General features: G+C 40.3%; 1 protein-coding gene across 1 annotated transcript in view; it reads left to right on the top strand.

Annotated features, from left to right (window-relative positions):
* sema4c (sema domain, immunoglobulin domain (Ig), transmembrane domain (TM) and short cytoplasmic domain, (semaphorin) 4C) overlaps positions 1-19159 on the top strand; it is a 114021-nt gene that overhangs the window by 70646 nt on the left and 24216 nt on the right. Inside the window, exons 4-7 of the mRNA XM_055050633.1 lie at positions 7833-7987; positions 13842-13904; positions 16868-16966; positions 17336-17432. Of these exons, the coding sequence (XP_054906608.1) occupies positions 7833-7987; positions 13842-13904; positions 16868-16966; positions 17336-17432 (414 nt within the window). The remainder of the gene's footprint in view (positions 1-7832; positions 7988-13841; positions 13905-16867; positions 16967-17335; positions 17433-19159) is intronic.

Raw genomic sequence — 19159 nt, 5'->3', positions numbered from 1 at the left:
TCCATTTATAATGGTCTTCAAAAAGTTCTTTAAAAGTATTAAATTTAAAATTTGCATAAACCTTTTCTACAGTGAAGTTGTCCAACAGCAACTTTCACAAAAACCAGCGGCGGTAAAACAGGACTTTGACACCTGCTGATGTCTGGAAGAATCTGTGTTAATAACTGAGGTAGTGACATATTCACAACCGTCATAAAGTTTTACTTGTGCTAAAAACACAAAATGTGAAAAGGAAATCACCTCGAAACCTGCCATCAGCAGCGTTAATCCATCTTTCTGTTCGTTCATCCATCCATGGAGTTGAGGGTGCAATGGCTTGATTTTAAACCAAATAATGTAAATAAAGTTATTATCTGACATAAAACTGCTCCTGTCTTTTATGTCTATTGTTTTGAAGCTCTGCATTTGACTTTCAAGCCTTTCCACAGTCAATTTTTATCCTTTCTTGATTCCCTTCAGTGTTTGTCTTATTTTCGTTTATTAAAAAGAAAAAAGATGTGCGCTGCGCTTTGAAAGCAAACATTACCGTCCTTGCTTCTGCATTTCATTACTTTCTGAGCAGACTGTTGATCCGCTTGCCTTTAATGACAACACATGGGCAGATTCACTTACATCTCCTCTCATTGTCAAGGTTTGCTTCTTGCTTGCTGCACTTGCCATTTCCTTAATGATGCTGGCTTATCGCTGGATGATGCTGCAGAGGCAGTTTAGAGTGTTTGGTCTGCGTGAAATATCTTCATTGCCGTGCTTCCAAGGATGCGCTGACACTTGTGCATCACAAAGCAGGGTGGTGTGTAAATGCAGACTCCTTCAAGGTATATAATGTCTCGGCTGCCATGCAGATATATCTAGGAAAAAGAAAATGTTTTGATTTATGTGGCAATAAACAGAACGCAGGTCTATATAATCACAATCATTTCAAATAAAATTGCTAATGGTTAGCCAAGGGAAGAAAACGGAAAAATATCCCTAAAATAACATGTTTTGAGAAATGATTGCTTAGAGATAGGGTGTTTTTGTGGTCAGAAAAAAATGAAAAATAAAAAAAAGAAATCATTTTTTCTAGCTGATGAAAGGGTAGCGTGTTAGTATTTCTTAGCTAGCAATCTCTCAGCAAGCTATTAAGAGTTTTGGGAATCTGTAGGAAGATAAATTTGACTTTCAAAACTTGGAAGTAAAAACACCAAGTATAAGATTTCTGAGCTTTACTAAAACCAAATTACTTAATTATATTGTGTAAATGTTTAGGGATACGTCAGCTAAATCAGCTTAGCTACATTAGCTAATTTACCTAAGATAAAATAAAAAATGTAACTTTTAGCAGAAACAAAGAGCCTCATGTTAGTGGAGTTATAGAAACCGAATAAACATGAAACTAGCAAGATTTATTTTTCAGGCTGATAAGCTGTAGCTAGATAATTAACAACATTTAACTTTTAGTGCAATTTTTTTTCACACATTCATTTGTTAGTTTCTAAGGTTACTCAGATTTTACTCATAAAAAGGCAACAAAATCCAATTGTTGAAAAAATGAACCAAGGATTGGTATTCAGACATTGTTGTTGTTTTTTTTTTTTACTTTATATTGCAGAAGTTGCCTCATCTTTAAGTGTGGCGTCCCAATGTTTGATCATTATTTTTCTGTTGCTCTTTAGAAAAGTTTGAGGCAAGTTAAACAGATAAAAGCTGCTCAATTACATCTACGCAGAAGAGTAAAAAGCCCAATATTGATTTCTAAACTCGAGGCTAATTATCTCAGATGTTGAATCTAAACTTTTGTCACGTTGCATGGTCTTCTCCTGCTGTGATGAAATCACTAACAACAATGTAACTTTCTGTATCAGGATTCAGCAGCAAAAACACTCCAACCGTCAGTTCCTGAAACCACACATTAAAAAAAAAGAAAAAAAAAAGTGCAATCAGTGCATTCCGCCTGATTGCGCACAGAGTAAAAAGCTTGTTGGTTGTAAATGTATTGTGCTTTGTGTAAAGTTAGCAAAAAGCCTCCATAATCTTATTGTCATCATTGTGGAGAGTAAATCACTGAAACATTAATATGTTTTCTTGCTTTAATCTATTCCTACATTCAGTAAGTTGTTGAATGACCCCTGAGGTCATTGTCAATCATTTGTCATCAAGGGCTATCTTTCTGAGAGTACATGTACATATTTTTGTCTTTTTTTGCCAGCATTTTATTTTTTTCAGCACAGTTCCACATACACACAGTTACAGAAAATGTTTGCCAGGAAAAATAAAACTATTGTGCTGCACTTATCTCAGATCATCCCCGTCGACGGTGTTTTGACCTCGGTCAAGCCTTTCTGTGTTTTGCATTCTATTTTTCATTTCGACTGTCTGCGTTTACCCTCTTTGTTCCCTTCATCATCTGCTAGACTTCTCGATTCATCCCGCCTCTCCTCCCCCACTTGATTTTGTATTACCTCTTTTTTGTCTTTCTCTTCACTTTTTTCCACAGAGAGTTGCTTCCAAGCATCAGCGGCCTGGTAATTTATCCCAAACGGCTGGAAGATGGTCACTGACTGTACAAATACTGGCAGCCTAGATCAATTCAATTCAACTCGGTTCAATTCTGTTCGCTTCAAATTCAATTCAGTTCACAAATACTTTCTTAATCCCACAGGGAAATAAAATAAATATGTTAATAACATAAATGACAAGTAACAAGTAAATACGTAAGTCTTTAAATGCTGCCCAATAAATGCAGATCAAGGACAGGTGCTTCGAAGTCGCCCGCACAAATGCTTCTGCTTGACCCCTAACCAGTACGAAAGCCGGTTTTCTGTTAAATACGCTCATCGACGTGTTCCCCTGCTCACAAACATCGGTCTTGTAGCCGTTAACTGGATGAAGCCACACTCACGCAGATTACAGCGTCACGTAGCCTCCGGCCGAGGTGGCATGGTGGCAGATGGTAAGTGTGTCTGCTTCTTAATGTCGGAGCTCATCTGATTATTTAAAAATAAAAATACATTTCAAAAATCCACTGTGAGCTGAACCTTCCCTTGGACCTGGTGGCGAGACATGGAATCCACCGCGCAGCTTCCCTGGAGAGCAATCGAGGGCTCCGGGCAAGTGTGCGTATGCAAGAACTCTGCATGTTTGGTGTTGGCATACGTATGCAGATTTGAGCTGCTCAGTGTGTGTGTGTGTGTGTGTGTATGAGAGAGAGAGAGCCTCGGCCATACATCTCTGGAGCTTTTTTTTTTTTTTGCGTGGCTGAGTGGAACACGGCAGATGTGCTTGGTTCTCCCCTGAGGATGTTGCTACTCTCTTCACTCGCTCTCATCTCGCTTCCTCATCCGCACATGCCCTCCGATGTTTATACGACGCCGCTCTTCAGATAATAAGATGACTTCGGTACTTATCCTCCTCCCCCCTCTTCTTTCCTTCCTTCCTTCGGCTTCTCGAGGCCGTCCTCTCCTCTGCCTCGCTCCTTCCTGCTCCTCGGGTACCGCTTAGGTTTTAATTAAACCCAAACTTATCCAGCTTAGGAGGTTTGTTTAGTCTTAGTGCTCCAGATAGATATTTTTTTCTTCCAAATAATGTCATGGCACATTTCGCTCAATATAAACAGTAGCAGTCAAAAGTCTGGACACACCTACTTATTCAAGCTGTATTGGGTGTTTCCACATTTTTTTTATTGCCAGTGTGCATGAAAGTGTTTGTTTGAGATGCAGGTGGAGATTACTTTGGCACGCAAAAGCAACTGAACTTTTGGAGAAAACAAAGTAAATCTATACTTCAATCTAGTACGCAATTACCTCTAGCTCACTTACTTGCTTTGTTCCATGTTTTTGCATGTGCTCCAGTTACATATCATCACCTTTGTAAAATAATGGCAATTTTTGCACAACACGATTACCTCCTTTTTATTGCCAAAGACAATTTAGGCACACAGGCACAAAAAAAAATCACTTAGGCCATTATTTTAGAAGGTGATGATATGAAAAGAGTCTTGAGAGCGAATTTTTTTGTATATATCTAAGTATCATTGCGATTAATTACATAAATTGCAGCACTGCTACTCAGTTTACCAAAGTAAAACTCAAATATTGCAGCAATGATCCCACAATAGTGTTACCTGGTTTCAAGATGCAGCATGCAGCCTCTCCATCCATACTGCTGAAGGGTCAGTCACTTCAGCATGCTGGAAGCTTGAACTGGCTCAAACATCTGAGCAGGCTGACCTATTTTCTCATAAAGTTGTCTTTTGACTATTTTGGGCAGTTGTAGTTATTTATAGCTCATTAAAACTCTCTTCTTAGAGGGTTAGGCAAATATAGGGAAAGAAAAAGGAAAATTAAGATTTTAAAATAGCATCAAAAAGTAATTTAGTTTGTCCTGATAAAGTAAATTTTGCACATTTCATAAAAAATAGACATTAAAAAACTATGTTAATGCATAAAACCTTTGTGCTTTTAACTTAAACTACTTTTAATTATGCAAAAGTTCCAAAAGAACAAACAAAACCTGCTTCCAAGAACAAAATATTTTTTGTGTGTGAAAAAATAAATCCTTGAAATTTGGTGGCAGCGAGTGTGGAATTGTTACATCATGTTTACATCTTGCTTCCAGTTTTGTTCAATCTTGTTCTCTCTTTTTTCGTTCCCACACAGATATTCTCTCATGCTTAGACAAACACGCAGCCTGTTTGTTCATCCAAAACTCTGTGCATTTTCGTCCCAACTAGGCCACCGCGTCACACCAGCACTTAGTTACACAATAAATCACACCAGTTCCTGCCGCTCCCTGCTGCATGGATTTCAGCTGCTATTTTCGGTCACAAAGCGAAAGCACCAAAATATGCAAAAAAAAAGAGAGAAAAAAAATATTCCCATTCAGTTTATGGGATACGATTATGTGTGCGTTGTCGTTGATGTTTTGGGTTTTTGCATGTACTCTTTTGCACCCAGATAATGTGGGATTTGGAGCGTGGAGGGAAAAACAAGGTGACATTGCACTACAAGCAACAACGGTGCAGAGAATGGAAACTAAACTTCCCTTTTCTTCCTTTACTGTCGTCTCTGTTTTGCTGCCTCTTTTGCTACACAACATCAGTTTGTTTGTATGCTAATGAGGGCATCAGAATGACTTGTTGTGTGTGTGTGCGTGTACTTGTCTAGCGATCTTAAATGCCATTTCTGGCATGTTAACTAATCTTCTGACGACTGATGAGCCTTATGAAGAACAAAATCCTGTCCTAATGTGGTGGAGCCTTGTTAAGGGTCAGAGGTCAAATTCAGAGGTAAGATTTGAATTAGGTTTTAGTCAAGATTGAGATTAGGAATAGACTAGTAATGGTTATGCTTAGGCAAATTATCTGGATTAGGCATAAATGTGGTTATCAAAATGAATGTAAGGCAATACAGAGTCCTAATGCCAATAGATTTAAAACTTGTCCGTCCGTGCATGTGTGTGTGTGTGTGTGTGTGTGTGTGTGTGTGTGTGTGTGTGTGTGTGTGTGTGTGTGTGTGTGTGTGTGTGTGCGTGTGTGTGTTGTATGGATGCTAAAGAGTGAAACAGTGGGAGCACTTTTTTCATATTTTGACAGAAGGACCTCAGCTATATTTTCTTTTTCTTTTTTGCTTCTGTCATGCAGAAGAGATTATGGAAAGAGCAATATCTGATCATCTCAAGCTAGAAAAATCACATAAATTATTATTATTTTTCTTCAAAAGGCGACCAGAGCCAAATTTATTTTCTAAAGGAACAGCCTAAAAAGCAAACCCCCCGTCCCACCCTCTCTTTTAGAACTGCAACCTGCATAGGGATGTGCATGCAAAGACAATGAACAACCTAATCACCGGTGCAGATTTATACCCGTTATTAGTGAGCATTTATAAACACTGGAGTCCTCTGCATTCTGTTCACGTTGTCGCTCGGATCTCATTTTCTTCGTGCAATAATGCCTCCAGGTCCGACAAATCCAAGTGTTGTTGTGTTTAGATGCTCTGTTGAGCCTGGAATAGGCTGCTCTTTTTCCTTAAGGGTGTGTGTGTTTCTGTGCGTGTGTGTATGGGCAAAGTGTGGGGGGGGCTTTTTAAATGCTGCAGTGCTGAGTTTTAGTAATCTCTGCTCTGAAAGCTGCATTTAATTTAGGCAAAGCACAATTTATGTTGTTTTCTAGAACAAGTGCAGTCGATTTTCTTAATATGGAAATTACCCGTCTTAATGGAAGCTTTATTGAACAAGTGTATGAATGTGCACCTTTTGGCATGCAGCTCGATAACAAGCCCGCCTTTACAACGCACTAAAGCGTTATTGAAGCTGTTGAAAGTTAGTTTGTTCTAAAGTATAAAGAAAACAAAAAAAAGCGATTCTGCAGATTGTGCACTCCTTTAATGGCGATATCTTTTATATGCATCAATATGTATTGAATTTAAGAGCCGCAGGTTGTGAAGAGCTGTTCTTTAAGATCTATCACCGACAGCTGGGACGCCACTTACCGTTGCACCCTTCATTAAAGCCAGAGCTGCTCCGGGAAGACATCTCTGCGTCTTGTTTATTTGCACAGCCTTTCTAAACACATGATCACCTTATCGCGCTTCTGAAATTAAGATCTGGAACTTATCAGACTTGCCCTGCAGACAGACCCGTACTCCCAGAGTAAACACAGAGCTATGGAAACTTCCCATGCAGCGCCTCATCCTGCAGGAATCGTTTCCCGCACGTCCGAAGAGCTTCTGTAGTGCTGCGTTGAAATGTTATTGCGGTGATCCACAAGGCTCCAACAGGACTTTCAGTTTTCAGACTGAGACTGTTATTTACAGATATAAATGCCTTGCAAATGTTCATAACAACTAAATCAGAAAGGTGTGTTATGCATTTGTTTTGGTTCATCATAGATGTGAACATTTCTGGGCGTTAAGTACTTTTGTACGGCTTTTTAAGGAAATTTCTGGGGGCAAAAAGAATAAAAAGACTCCATGGATTTCTTTCTCTTGTTGCTTGACAGATGGGAAGGTGACAAAACAGCCAGTCGACAGCTGGCTCAGTCAAAGTTTGGTTGTATTTACTCTTCTGCATGTTGACTCAGTAAACCTTTCTTTACAGCTGCTACTCGATGTTGTGGATGGTTTATCACTGATCCCAAACGAAAACTGGAGCTTGTTCTTGTATCTTAACCTCCTTGGTGTAACTATGTAATTTCAGCTGTGGACCATAAAACATAAATCTACTACTCACCTTGTGTCGAGTTTTGTTTAATTTTCAAAAGCTCCCTGGGCCCCCCAAAGGAAATATCTGTTAACTGTTTCATTCTTAAGCAGGCTGCCATTGTTTTGGTTCAAGGCTAGTTTAATTAGCCTGTCAGCTAACCGCAGCCAAAGGATTTACGCTGTGGTTAGCTGACATATTAGCTCCTCCATCAGTTTGGGGTAAAAGAACAACCAAAAGAAGAAAGCAATGATGTGACTCCTTCTAGTTTCCAACAAACTGTATCCATTTTTGATGTAATTCAAACTGTTCAACTTCTGTTGAGTAAATTAAATAGACCGATTGGGTTCTTTTTAGTGCTTATAGTCTCAAAGGTTAGAAAAAGGTTGCACAACTGATCTGCCTGGAGTTTTTCAGGAGATCAGCAAGCCAACATGCAGGACCTGGCGCATCCAGGGACCGTTTGGAAGAGGATTTAAAAAATTGTACATCATTAGTTTTTCCGAGCTATTTAGTGAAAGGCTAAATAGAAGAATTTGACCAGAGGGCGACTGCAAATGTTCCTCTCCTGTTATCTCCCGTTGGGTTAGCTGGATTTAGAGGGAATCCATCATCCGAGGTTTGAACCGACAACGTGTGTTTGTGTCTTCATCCAGATGGGCAAGACAGCATGGCGAGGTTCAGCGTTCAGGGAGTGTTCAACTACAGCATGCTGACTCTGTCCGACCACGAGAGGGTTCTGTACGTCGGCGCCCGGGAAGCTCTGTTTGCCCTGGACCCCAACGACATCAGCAGACAGCTCCGACCGCAGGTAACACACACACACACACGTAGGCACAAACAACGCGCCTCAAAAGACCGATATGAACGCAATCGAAACCCATACAGGAAAGTATTTCTGTCCAAAATAATTACAGCCTGGCGATCCGCAAACACAACAATTATAGAAATGTCTTTGTAGCAAGGCAACAAATTAAATGATAAGGCCACATTTCTTGTCACTGGGACTCATGACGGACAGTTCAGGAACAAAAGCACGATTCACTTGCTGCGGAGATAAACGTTCATTCTAGATTTAATTAGTACATCAATTTTAATAGAATTATAGCACAACATTTAAAAGGTTCTTAGATAAGGAAAGTGCGGAGGCATGAAACATCCTCTTCTGTTTCACACTTTTGTTTGTTCCCTATTAATGCGCAGAGCAACCTTCATTTAAAGTCCTTTTATTTTCTTTCGCTTTTTCTCCGTTTCGTTTGAGGACACTGAAGAACACCCACAATGTTGATTGATTGCCACTAGTTGTTGAATCGTCTGTGGGTCTAATTTATTTTGTTAACACTGCAATTCCTGAAAAAGCTAAAATTGAACAAATAACTTCAGAAAGTAGCTGCTGACAGGGTGAGCTATGTAATAACACGGATTCCTCTGCTGTTAGCCAAAGGCCGGGGCCTCCACATTCTTATCTTTTCAGCTGCCATGTCTTTAAAGGAGGAGAAAAAGCAACAGGGAAACTGTCTTGACGCTTTCAGTGTTGTGGTATGAGACAGTCTGTCAAAAAAAATCACCCTCCTAAGAAGGAACAACCAGTCAGAGCAAAGAGGCGGGTTTTACCGCTGCCAATCACAAACTCATGCTACTTCAGCTAGCATAGCCTGTTGTGAAAGCTAAGGCCAGTTAGCATGGCCACCGATAACAGCAGAGGTAGGTTGTTTCTCCTCCATTAGAGCAGTTAGCAACAATTACATGAGGATCGAATCGATCACAGATTATCTGTTTTGAGACAGATAATCTCGTAACTGTTGTGACTGTCACCATGTCAGAACATGGTGACACTTCTAAATATATAAAAACTTTTTTTTAAATAAAAGTTACAAATTTTAGGTAGACATACAGTTTTAATCCATGTAGTTTTTCTCCCTCCAGTGCTGAGTAAAAAATCTTTCGCTCTTTTAATTTTGCTATCATCTAACAATTAAAGTAGAACTATAAAGCTTTATGACTCAGAGCAGTCCAATCTCCAAAGTAACCTCTTTACCTCTTTCTTAGCATTAACTCAGTTCTTCTCACTGAAAAATTGAAAATACCTGTTGAAGAATGAGCTCCATAATTAATCAAAACCCTGACCAACATTTCCCCTGACTCACCTTACACGTTTTCCTGCTCTCTGTGAGGCGTAACACTCCGAAGAATACTGAGTAAATCCATCGCCCCCAGTATTTTTTCTCCTGTCAGCACAAAAAAAAGCCAAAAAACCTCTGCAGTGTGGCAACAAGGTAGTAAGCATGGCCTCACATCCACCTGCAGGAACCCGTCCCCAGACTCGGCTCATGACTCTCAGTTTAGGGTACGCTCATTCTCTTCACTTCCTCCTTATTTTATTGTGTGTTTTTGTTTTTCTGCTTGGCACTCAGGGGAGGGGAAAAAAAAAAAACCTGTTTCACTTCATCGACCCCCCTTCGACTTGACCCTCTGCTCACACTCCAGCACGCAGAACCCCCCTCCGGGACCTGGTCGGGTTTTTGCTTTTGCTCCCTCAATAATTGGGTCGTGTTGCAATCAATGCCGCCGCGGCGATGCAGAGAGGGTGTAGCGAGCGAGCCCGGCAGCAGTTTGGGGGATTTCTATCTGATTTGCTGCTGTAATGAGCAGTTATTAGATGCACACATAACACAAAAAACCTCCCGCGCGCACGCCGCGGCACACAACAAAGCCGCCGGCTCGTTCGAGTCGGGGTTGTGAGTCTTACGGTAATAAGGCCACCTGTTGTGGGCCCGCAGCGCGCCAGAGAGAGAGAAGGAGCGAAGATGGGAAAATGACCGGGGAAACGGTCCACCCATTCTGTCACCACGTTCCCCCTCCATCAGTCTCTCACTTTGTGCTCCTCCTTTATTTTCACTAATTGCTTCTCTTTTATGTCTCTGCTGCCTTGCTTGCTCTCCGTCTTCATTACTTTCATCGCCATCTTCCCTCCCTGGATGTTCTCCGGGGAGGTTTTTCCTCAGGATTTTTGTAAACGAGCGTTTTCTTTCCTTTTGTTTTGTTTTTTTATTGTTATTCTTTCGCGACCGTGTTCGCATCGCGCGTACGCCTTCTTCTCTCATTTGCTTATCGTGTTTGTGGCGACCTTGTTCTAATCCTCCATCGCTTTCATTTTCATAATAAATTTGCGCCTAAACGCACCGGGCTTCCAAGAAAGTGCCCACGCACTAGAATCTCCGCTCTGTTTTTAATCTGAACAGCAAATGAAATTTCCGTCTAATTCAATTAGATTCAATTCACAGGCCTTTTCTGTTTTTTTCTTCATCATTATTATTATTTTTCCAGAAAGTTCAACTCGCAGCCTGAGCCACTTGCAAATCAGATTTCTATTTTTATTCAAATGCTAATGGCCTAAATGCCGCCCGCACTATTTGTGCTGACGTAGGTGGAGATTTGCAGAGACGCTGAGACCAAGTGGCCGTGTAATAGCTCTGAGGTCATTACCAAAATAAATGTTTGCGCCGCATTTCATTCTTACTTTACCAACTTTAATGACAGATACGCTGAGGTGTAACTAAACACAGTGAGTTGATGGAAGTACATTAACGCTGCTGCCCCTTAACGCCGTGCATCAGTATGAGGTATCAGCTCTTTCTGATGTCTGACTGATGTCTGCTACTGCATGCTGTTATATTTAGCTTTGGCTGTGAATGTGCGTGGATAACAGGGTGAGATTTTATTTTTAATGAAGTAAATTTAAAAAAGCAAGAGAAAAAAAACCCATGGAAACAAAATTAGAGGTAAAAATAAATGCTTGGAGCTGGTCCTTCATTAAAATCCTAATCAAATTAGTTAAAAGCTCAGGTCTTGGACGTAATATTTCGCGGCTAATTATTCATTTAGATTTCGCTCCCGATAATTGGAACTTTGTCGGCTTTCAGAGAAATTCTCTGGAAATTAAATTAGATTTAAGGAGTGTGGGAGGACAAGGTAAACCCTGTTTCTTGCAAAATTGGCCTTTGAACTCTGACTACACTTTTTTCCAAGTTTACTCCCACACATTTTTTTTTCAGCTCTTTTGTATTTTTTTTTTTCTTTTGAACAAATGAATGCGTAATTATGAATTAGGCAGAAAAATGTGTTTTTGTCCGCTTAATTTACTCAGATGACGCAAACATTCAGACTATTGGTTTGTCTAAATGAGAAAATAGATCCTCCCTGTTTGCAACGTCGGCTGTTTACACACCTGGTAGTCCAGTAGACTTCGTTCGATTGGTGACCAAAATTGCAACATTTATTACATTATAAGGTAGTATGGTTCGCTTTCTGCTAAAAGAATCTGTTGTATTATTTGTCCACTTCATCGGCTATATTAAAGGTTGGTGATTAAAAAGTGATTATTCAAAGAAAAGCCATCAGAACTCAGGACATGCAGGAAGCTCCGGATAGCGGTGGCCGCATCATGGAGTAAAAGCTGCGGGGAGTTAAAAGGACATGCAGGACAGTTCAGGAACAATAACACTGGGAAATACTTGGGGTCAAAGTTCAATTTCCAGCAGAACATCTCTATACATACTGCGTGGGCTACAATGAAATTGTTTGACCGAAAGCATTTTCATATTTTACTGCATGGCAGTCGAAGTTCAAATCTAAATCCAATTGAAAATCTGTTGAGCTGAATGCGTACGTCTCAAAGAGACCATCGCATAAAATCTCAATAAGCCCTTTGAAGCTTTGCAGCTGCAAAACATAACAAAACATGAAACATTTAATGGGCATGGATTCGTTCGCAAGGCCTCACCTTACCAACACGTGTTTAAAATGGAGTAATAAAAATGAGAATTTACATTGTAGATTACACCACCAGTCATTATGCCAAACAGCCCGCTTTATGTTTTATTTTACTTCGGGACCATTAAGAGCCAGAGTTGCCATAGCACGTAATGACCATCCTATACATTTTAAGGCGCAGTTTATCTACCAGATCATTTGCTTTTTGTAAAAAGTCCACCGTTTGATTGGAGTTGGTTTGCATCCAGTGGAGGCTTTCGCTCTCTCACCTTCACAGCCATTGTACTTCAAACTAATGGAGTGTGAAATGTCTAAGGAAACACAGTGGATTCCTCTGACCTTTGTCCACGGAGCAGAGTTCAGCCAGGTGTTGTTGAGGAGAATGCGTTTTCAAGGGCTCCACATGTTCCCGTGGCCCCGTGCGCTGCGATATTCTCTCCACACTGTCTTTGATCCCTTCAGGGAGCTGTGGTGTTTAATCATCAGATATATCCCTCCAGTAAAGCTCTCGCAGGGTCCAACTCGTTCCCGGCAGTGGGTTTAATGGAGCCAGAGACAGAAACAACACAACCATGGAATGAGTCTGAGTTGCTTCAGTGACATTTCTCTGTCTTTTAACTCTCCTCCACCTGCAGCTCAGTCTCTGGATTATTTTAACTGACCTCAGTGCATTGTGGATTAGCAAGGCGAGGCAAATACAGCCATATTAATAAAACAAACAAAAAGAAGTGAAGGATAAATCTGGAATAGGATTTTTATTCTTAATTTTAAGCACTGTAAAAGTAATGTTACAGAAAACAGCCGTTTTCTGGTGGAAATTAACACAATCGTACCAAATCAGTAAAACTTAAAAACAATGTGGCTACTCAACATATTCAAGGAGATTTAGTCTGGTGAGGTTCTGAGTGTTGAAGTGGACGGGAACACACCAGTGAGATCCAAGGAAGTGTCTTAGGTGTTCAGAAATATGTTGGAGGGATTAAAGAGGACTCAAAAGATCAGCCACAAAATGCTGAGAGGAGTCTCCAAAAATCAAGGGCCAAACACCAGCTTAGAAACATAGAAATATAGAAAAAGACCAGTCTGATTACCTTCTGGAAGTCTCAGGGTTTGGGGATGCTTTGCATCAACTGGACCTGACCAGCTCACCAGCATGGACTCATGAAATCAACCGTGTTTCTGGAGTTGAGTCAAAGCTCAGATCTTGATCTAATTAACATGCTGTGGAGTGATGTGAAACAAAAAACCCCTTAAACATTCAGTAGCTAAGAATGAGAAGTGTCAGAGAGCAGTAGATGGCTGCAAGAAGCAAGTGGCAGCTGCATCCCGAAATAAAATCTGCAAAACTGTATTAGCATTAATAGTGTCTCCCAACTGTTTCCTTAAAATGTTTTCTTGACAAGTAAAACATGCCTCTTTTTGTTGTTAAATGCAATTAACTCGCTTTCTTCTCCAGAGATAAATCAAAATAAGATCAGACATATATGTGTGAACATTTTTTTGTAAAGAACTCAGTATTTCGCTGTGTGAGCTATTTTCCCTTTTTTTTCTGACGGTCTATAAACATAGTTATTTCATCAAAAAAATGTGTCAAACACTTTAAATTTTTCACAAAGTGAAACATCTGAAGCATATTTGTCTTAACACGAGTCCGGGTTAGTTGCTATAGTTACTGCAACTGGTGGGCAATCGTGTGGAGAATTGGCCGAGCAATAAGATCTCTCTTTTTACTGTAACGTGTTTCAAAGTGCATCTCATAAGAGACGAGGGAAGGATTTTATTTTTCAGGCATTGTATGTTGCTGGCATATAGATGTCCCACCTGCAGGTGGAAAGTCGACAACTGCTGCTAATGGCTAGTCACATTTGTCTCTGTCTTTCCCACCGGCCCAGATCGACTGGCCGGCTCCGCAGGATAAGAAGAGGGAATGCGTCTCCAAGGGGAAGAACAACCAGGTAAAGTGGATGCTAACTCACACAGCCCCACAAACCCCCTCAGACGGCTCCGTCCGCCGGTTCGACAGCACGGCACTCGTTTTGAAAAATAATAGCTTATACTGTAAGTGCAACATTTCTCAGTTCACTTAATTACATTTTGTTAAGACTGCGAGGAGTCTCCAGATTGGAAACTTTCCAGTCATTCCATTAGCCCACAGAGAAGTCTATCATTCGGACAGGGTCAGGCTCAGCAGCTTTTTAAAGCGCTCGGATTCAGCGTGTCTTTTGTCTTGAGCTGCAAAAAAAAAAAAAAAAAGCAGATTGCAGCTCTGCGATTGCAGAAAGGATAGATAGCGATTGAGGATGGGGTTTGGTGATACAGCAGTCCAAACACAACAGGACACGCCTGCAGTCAGAACACGCACACCGATTGGTCGGGTACAGTCTGCACAACTTCCACTGAATTAAATCGGGGTAAGTTAAAGGAATAGTTTCTAATTTTTTAATTGAGGGGTTTTTCGGAGGTTATAAAAGGTTAACATAGCTCTCGTCTATTCTCAAAAATGCCATGGTGATTTATGTCTGTTTAATGAACCCTTAACCCTGTTGGTATGTTTATGTTGGGTGCAATGTATTTACACAGGAAATTGAGTTGTAAGACGGTTCATCGCAAACAGTCTACCTGAGTGAAACAACTAAAACATGTAAAGTATTTCTGGTTAGAGTAAATTTGTGATTTAAAGGTAAAACAGTTCAAAAAGAAGTAGAAATATAAGTGGTTTTTATTTTATTTTCTGCTCTACCCTACTTTTCATTTAAATAGTAACCTCAAGTAGAAATGGTTTACAGTTTCCCTACCCAGTGTTTGTTTAACGCTGGAAGATCATTAGGGTTGCACCATCTTCCGGCTCTATTTCATGCGTAAAATATCAGGATTTTCTGTAAATAGCCGCTCCATGCAAACGTGGCAACGGCTTTAAGATTCATAAAACAGCGTTTCAATAAAACACTGACATTTCTGACATTGTTGTTGATTTAAAATGAGGTTGTTTAGTCTATTTTGGTGTTGACCCGACGCAGGCTAGCCATTAGCATCAGGTTCCAGACCTAACTAAATGAAGGAGCTACGACGGTTTCCTGCTAGATTTAAGATTCAAAATGCTTTAAGAATTTATTTTCAGAACTAATTCTTTATTTAACAATATAAAGTCTAGTTCCAAGTCTTCTTAGGACATCTTTCTAAATCCTTTCTCTTGGATTCAGATTCTCATCATCAGCTGAACACATTAGCAGACAGACAGTGAGTTTTCCAGGGTCTGCACTTAAGCCTCACCGGGAGCCTCCATTTACTGAGGCAGCATGCCGTCCATGAGCAAAACATCCTTCCTTAATATTTTATAGCAAGTCATATACTGGATGCACAACAGCAGCTTTTGATGTGGTTTTGGGTTGAAAGGGGAAACAGTTCATCGGAGAGCAGGAGAAGCAGCAGTGCTTTGAAAATAGCTCCATGGTAAAAAGTCCACGTTAGATAAAATTAAGTGGAGCTTAAAAGTATTCACACCCTTCGAACTTTTCCACATTTTGTCTCGTTTCAATGTCGATCAGCAACATTCAGCCGACACTTGTGAAGTGGAGGGAAAACGATACAAGATTTCATCACATTTGGAAAATGTGCTCTGTTGTTCCAAAATGAAATTGAAGTAACATGAATAAATCTGCAAGGAAAATGTAAACTTTGTTTAAAAGAAAAACAAAAACAAAAACAATCTGGCTGTTATTCCAATTACTGTTTTGGCTCACAGATTTGCTAAGTTTTTCTGTATGAAGCTGGATTGTCTGGCCTGCTGTTGCAGAGACAATATCAACAAGATGTGGTGAATTATTCATTCCGCTGGTATGCATAGTTTCTGAGCATCTGTTTTCCTTTTCCATCCAAAGAGCTTCATTCTTCATTCCTCGCCGTGCAGACATTAAAGGGCAATCCCCATAAAGCGCTGCATAAATTACTCTGTTAATTATTCCCTGGAACTGTCGGTGACTTTTTTCATCAGTTTAGATTATTCAGATAATTTGTCACAGCATTGTATATTAAGTGATGCAGTCAAAGGGTGGCTGAACGCTCGTACTACTTCCTTCTTTTATTCTTTGCAGAAGAATGAAAGGGAGCTTGTTGGTAAATGTATTTCTAGTGACTGTAGAGCTTTCTTCGCAGACTCTCCTCAAAGACTTTGCTCAGCTGCACCATGGTGGCAGGTAGTCCATCCATCTTTAAAAAGTCTTAATATTCCTTAAATTTATGAAAGAAAAAGTTGTTCTGAAATATGTTAGTCACAGTTTTGTCATGGCGAGACTTTACTTTGTAAAGGTGGCTAAATCTACCGGCAGCAAACTGGTAATGCTTGCTAGCTAGCAAGATATTTAGCTTACCAGCAAGCTAGTTAACTAGAATCCTAGTTAGCTTGCGAGCCCGTATGGCTAGTTAGAAGGTTAGCTAATCTTCTAGCTAGTTAACTAGAAGGCTGATTTTTTTTGCTAGCTCACAAGCAAGAATTACCAGCTTGTTACCGACTAACTAACTGGCTGTTAGTTAGCTGCTAGCTAGACAGTTAGCTACTAAGCAAACGAGCTAGAAAGCAAACAAACAAGTCTTTAGCACCTCACTTATGGTTCGTTAGCAGCTAGCATATGGCTCTCTAAGCCACTAGCTATCTATTGCCATTTTTGTTATGTGAGAAGCACAAAACCGCAGCCGCGTTTCGGTTCTCTGTATTTCTTTTGTACATCTCTGTTGTGACATAGGCCTTCAGTTTATTCGTAATAGGCTTCAAAAGGTCTTAAAAGTTTGAAATTTGAGTTGGAGGAACCGGTGGTGAAAACATCCTTGCTTTAACAAATGACAAAGTTACTCCTATTGCAGCTTTACTTTTGAAAGAAAAACCCACTCCAATTATTCCCTTCTGCCGCTCTTCCCTTTGCAGACTGAGTGCTTCAACTACATTCGCTTCCTGCAGAGCTACAACCACACGCACCTCTACACCTGCGGCACCTACGCCTTCCAGCCCAAATGCAATTACATCGTAAGTATTCGTGTGTGTGTTTTTCTGGATGGAGACATGGCAAGCAGTGGCTGACAGGTGTCAACCTGACACGTCTGAGCCCCGGGGGGGAGGGGGCCATGCTACCTTGTGACAAAACGAAAGTAAATGCAACAGAAGAGAAGCGCAGCACACGGGGGTCGGCTGAATAATGTGAGTGCTGCCGTGTGGGTTTCTAAGTGCGCGTGCGCATGTTACACTGATGCGACAAGACAACATGGCAAGAGGGTTAGTGCACCGGATGGACGAAGCTTGCAGCTCTGTCATGTGGGTCATAATTCAAACTGACCATGAACCACCTGTGCTCCCCTCATAGTTTGTGTGTGTGTGGGAATTTGTTTTTGCTTGCAGAAAGCAGACGATTTCACCCTCAACCCAGCAGCTCTGGAGGATGGGAAGGGCAAATGTCCATATGACCCTGCCAAAGGCCACACTGGCCTCATTGTGGGTAAGTTGACATAATTATACACTGCAATGTACTGCACGCCTCCCATTTGTCATTATTCACTTGTAAGAAACAAAGCGTCTTGGTGCTTTTTCTCAGTCAGTAGTTCTTCACATTTTCCTGACAGTCTTCCAAGGCATCTTGAGTCATCGCTTTATTTTTCTTTTAATTTGTAATTCAGTTTTGAAGTTTGTTTGTTTTTGAGTCATTAAGGCATAGCAAATCGCCTAAGAGAATGAATCACAAATGTTTGTACCCCTTTAACTTTTTTACGTTTTCTAACACGACAAAATAGTTTTCAACATTTCCTTTAGAAATAAAAGTCTGAAAACGTCAGCATGCATTTGTATTCAGCCCTCCACTTTTCACCTCAAATGCAGCTGCAAGTTTTTTAAGGAATGATTTTTTTCATTCTCCCCCACATTTTTGGCACAAAATAGCATGTGCTCGGGCAGACAGGAGAGTGTCTGTGGGCATCAATTTTCAAATCTTGCTACAGATTCTTAATTAGATTTCGGTCTGGACTTTAACTAGGCAATTAAAAGAAATGGACATGCTGTAATCAAAAAGCCTTCCATCAGGGCTGCATGTTTAGGGTTGTAGTCCTGCTGTATAATGAACCTCCATCCTCGTCTCAAGTTTTCTGTAATTAGCTTCATCAGCTCTAATTCAATATGGTAATTGAGCCTTTAGGCACCTTTGAGAAATTTTGTGTTTCAGTTATTATTTTGTGACAGTTTTTTAAATATATATATAAAAAAACAAACAGGACTTTCATCCATGTTTCTGAAAATAGGTTTTCCCGACAAGATATAGTTCTTGTTTGCTTTTACTGCACTTCTTGCTTCTATGAATGAAACCGTATAAAGATTTGTGTCTCTTGTTGTTTGTTAAATGAGACTTGATTAGAAATGAGCGTCTAGCTAAATCTGATATATTCATGACAACATTGTACGTACATTAACATGCCGTGTCCTGTTTAAATGAAGTCAGTCAATTCTTTCCAGCTTTGTGGAGGCAACTACAACCTGTCATGTCAACAGATTCTCCCGCCAAATTCTCAGGAGTGTCTGCAGGCCCCTTTGGCTGCTTCTTTGTTTAATTCTGTCCTGGTCCAGCGTGAGTTGGTAGCTTTACAATTGTGCTACACTTTTTGATGATGGTGATGGTCCATGTGGTATCCAAGGCTCAGCATATTGACCGTGCTTTAAACTCTGTCCACAACTTCATCCCCGACCTGTCTGCTGTTTTCCTTGGTCTTCATGAGGCTGTTTATTCGCTAATGTTCTACAAACGCGAGATGTACTTCTTTTCATTTGTAAAGAAAAACCCATTTATGCTTTTCTTTACATTTCACAATTAGCGAGTTGCATTAATGTTTTTTGCATGGCAGTGTGAGGAAAAACAAACTATTCTGAAATGCACTTTCTGTCGAAAACACAATTTGTTCCTATTGTTATTGCTACATCTGCAACATTACATAACGCAGCGTACAAGAATCCAAAGTAAAATGTCGATAGACCTTGAAGAAGTCCATGCAGTTTTCTCAAGAACGTTTCGAAACCTTCCACAAAAACAGCCTGCAGAGAATAATAGTAATAATACAAAAGAAAAAAAAATGAAATGGCTTGTTTGTAATATTGTATGCATACAGATGATCTGTTTGACCAATATTTTATTCTTAGAAAATACACAATTTTGACCGACCCTGTCAGGAAGACGCTCACCGC

Source organism: Poeciliopsis prolifica, unplaced genomic scaffold (assembly GCF_027474105.1).
Source record: "Poeciliopsis prolifica strain line A6 unplaced genomic scaffold, Auburn_PproV2 SCAFFOLD031, whole genome shotgun sequence".
Classification (NCBI taxonomy): domain Eukaryota; kingdom Metazoa; phylum Chordata; class Actinopteri; order Cyprinodontiformes; family Poeciliidae; genus Poeciliopsis; species Poeciliopsis prolifica.
The sequence above is the reverse complement of the archived record's forward strand: the minus strand, read 5'-3'. Positions and strand labels throughout refer to the sequence as shown.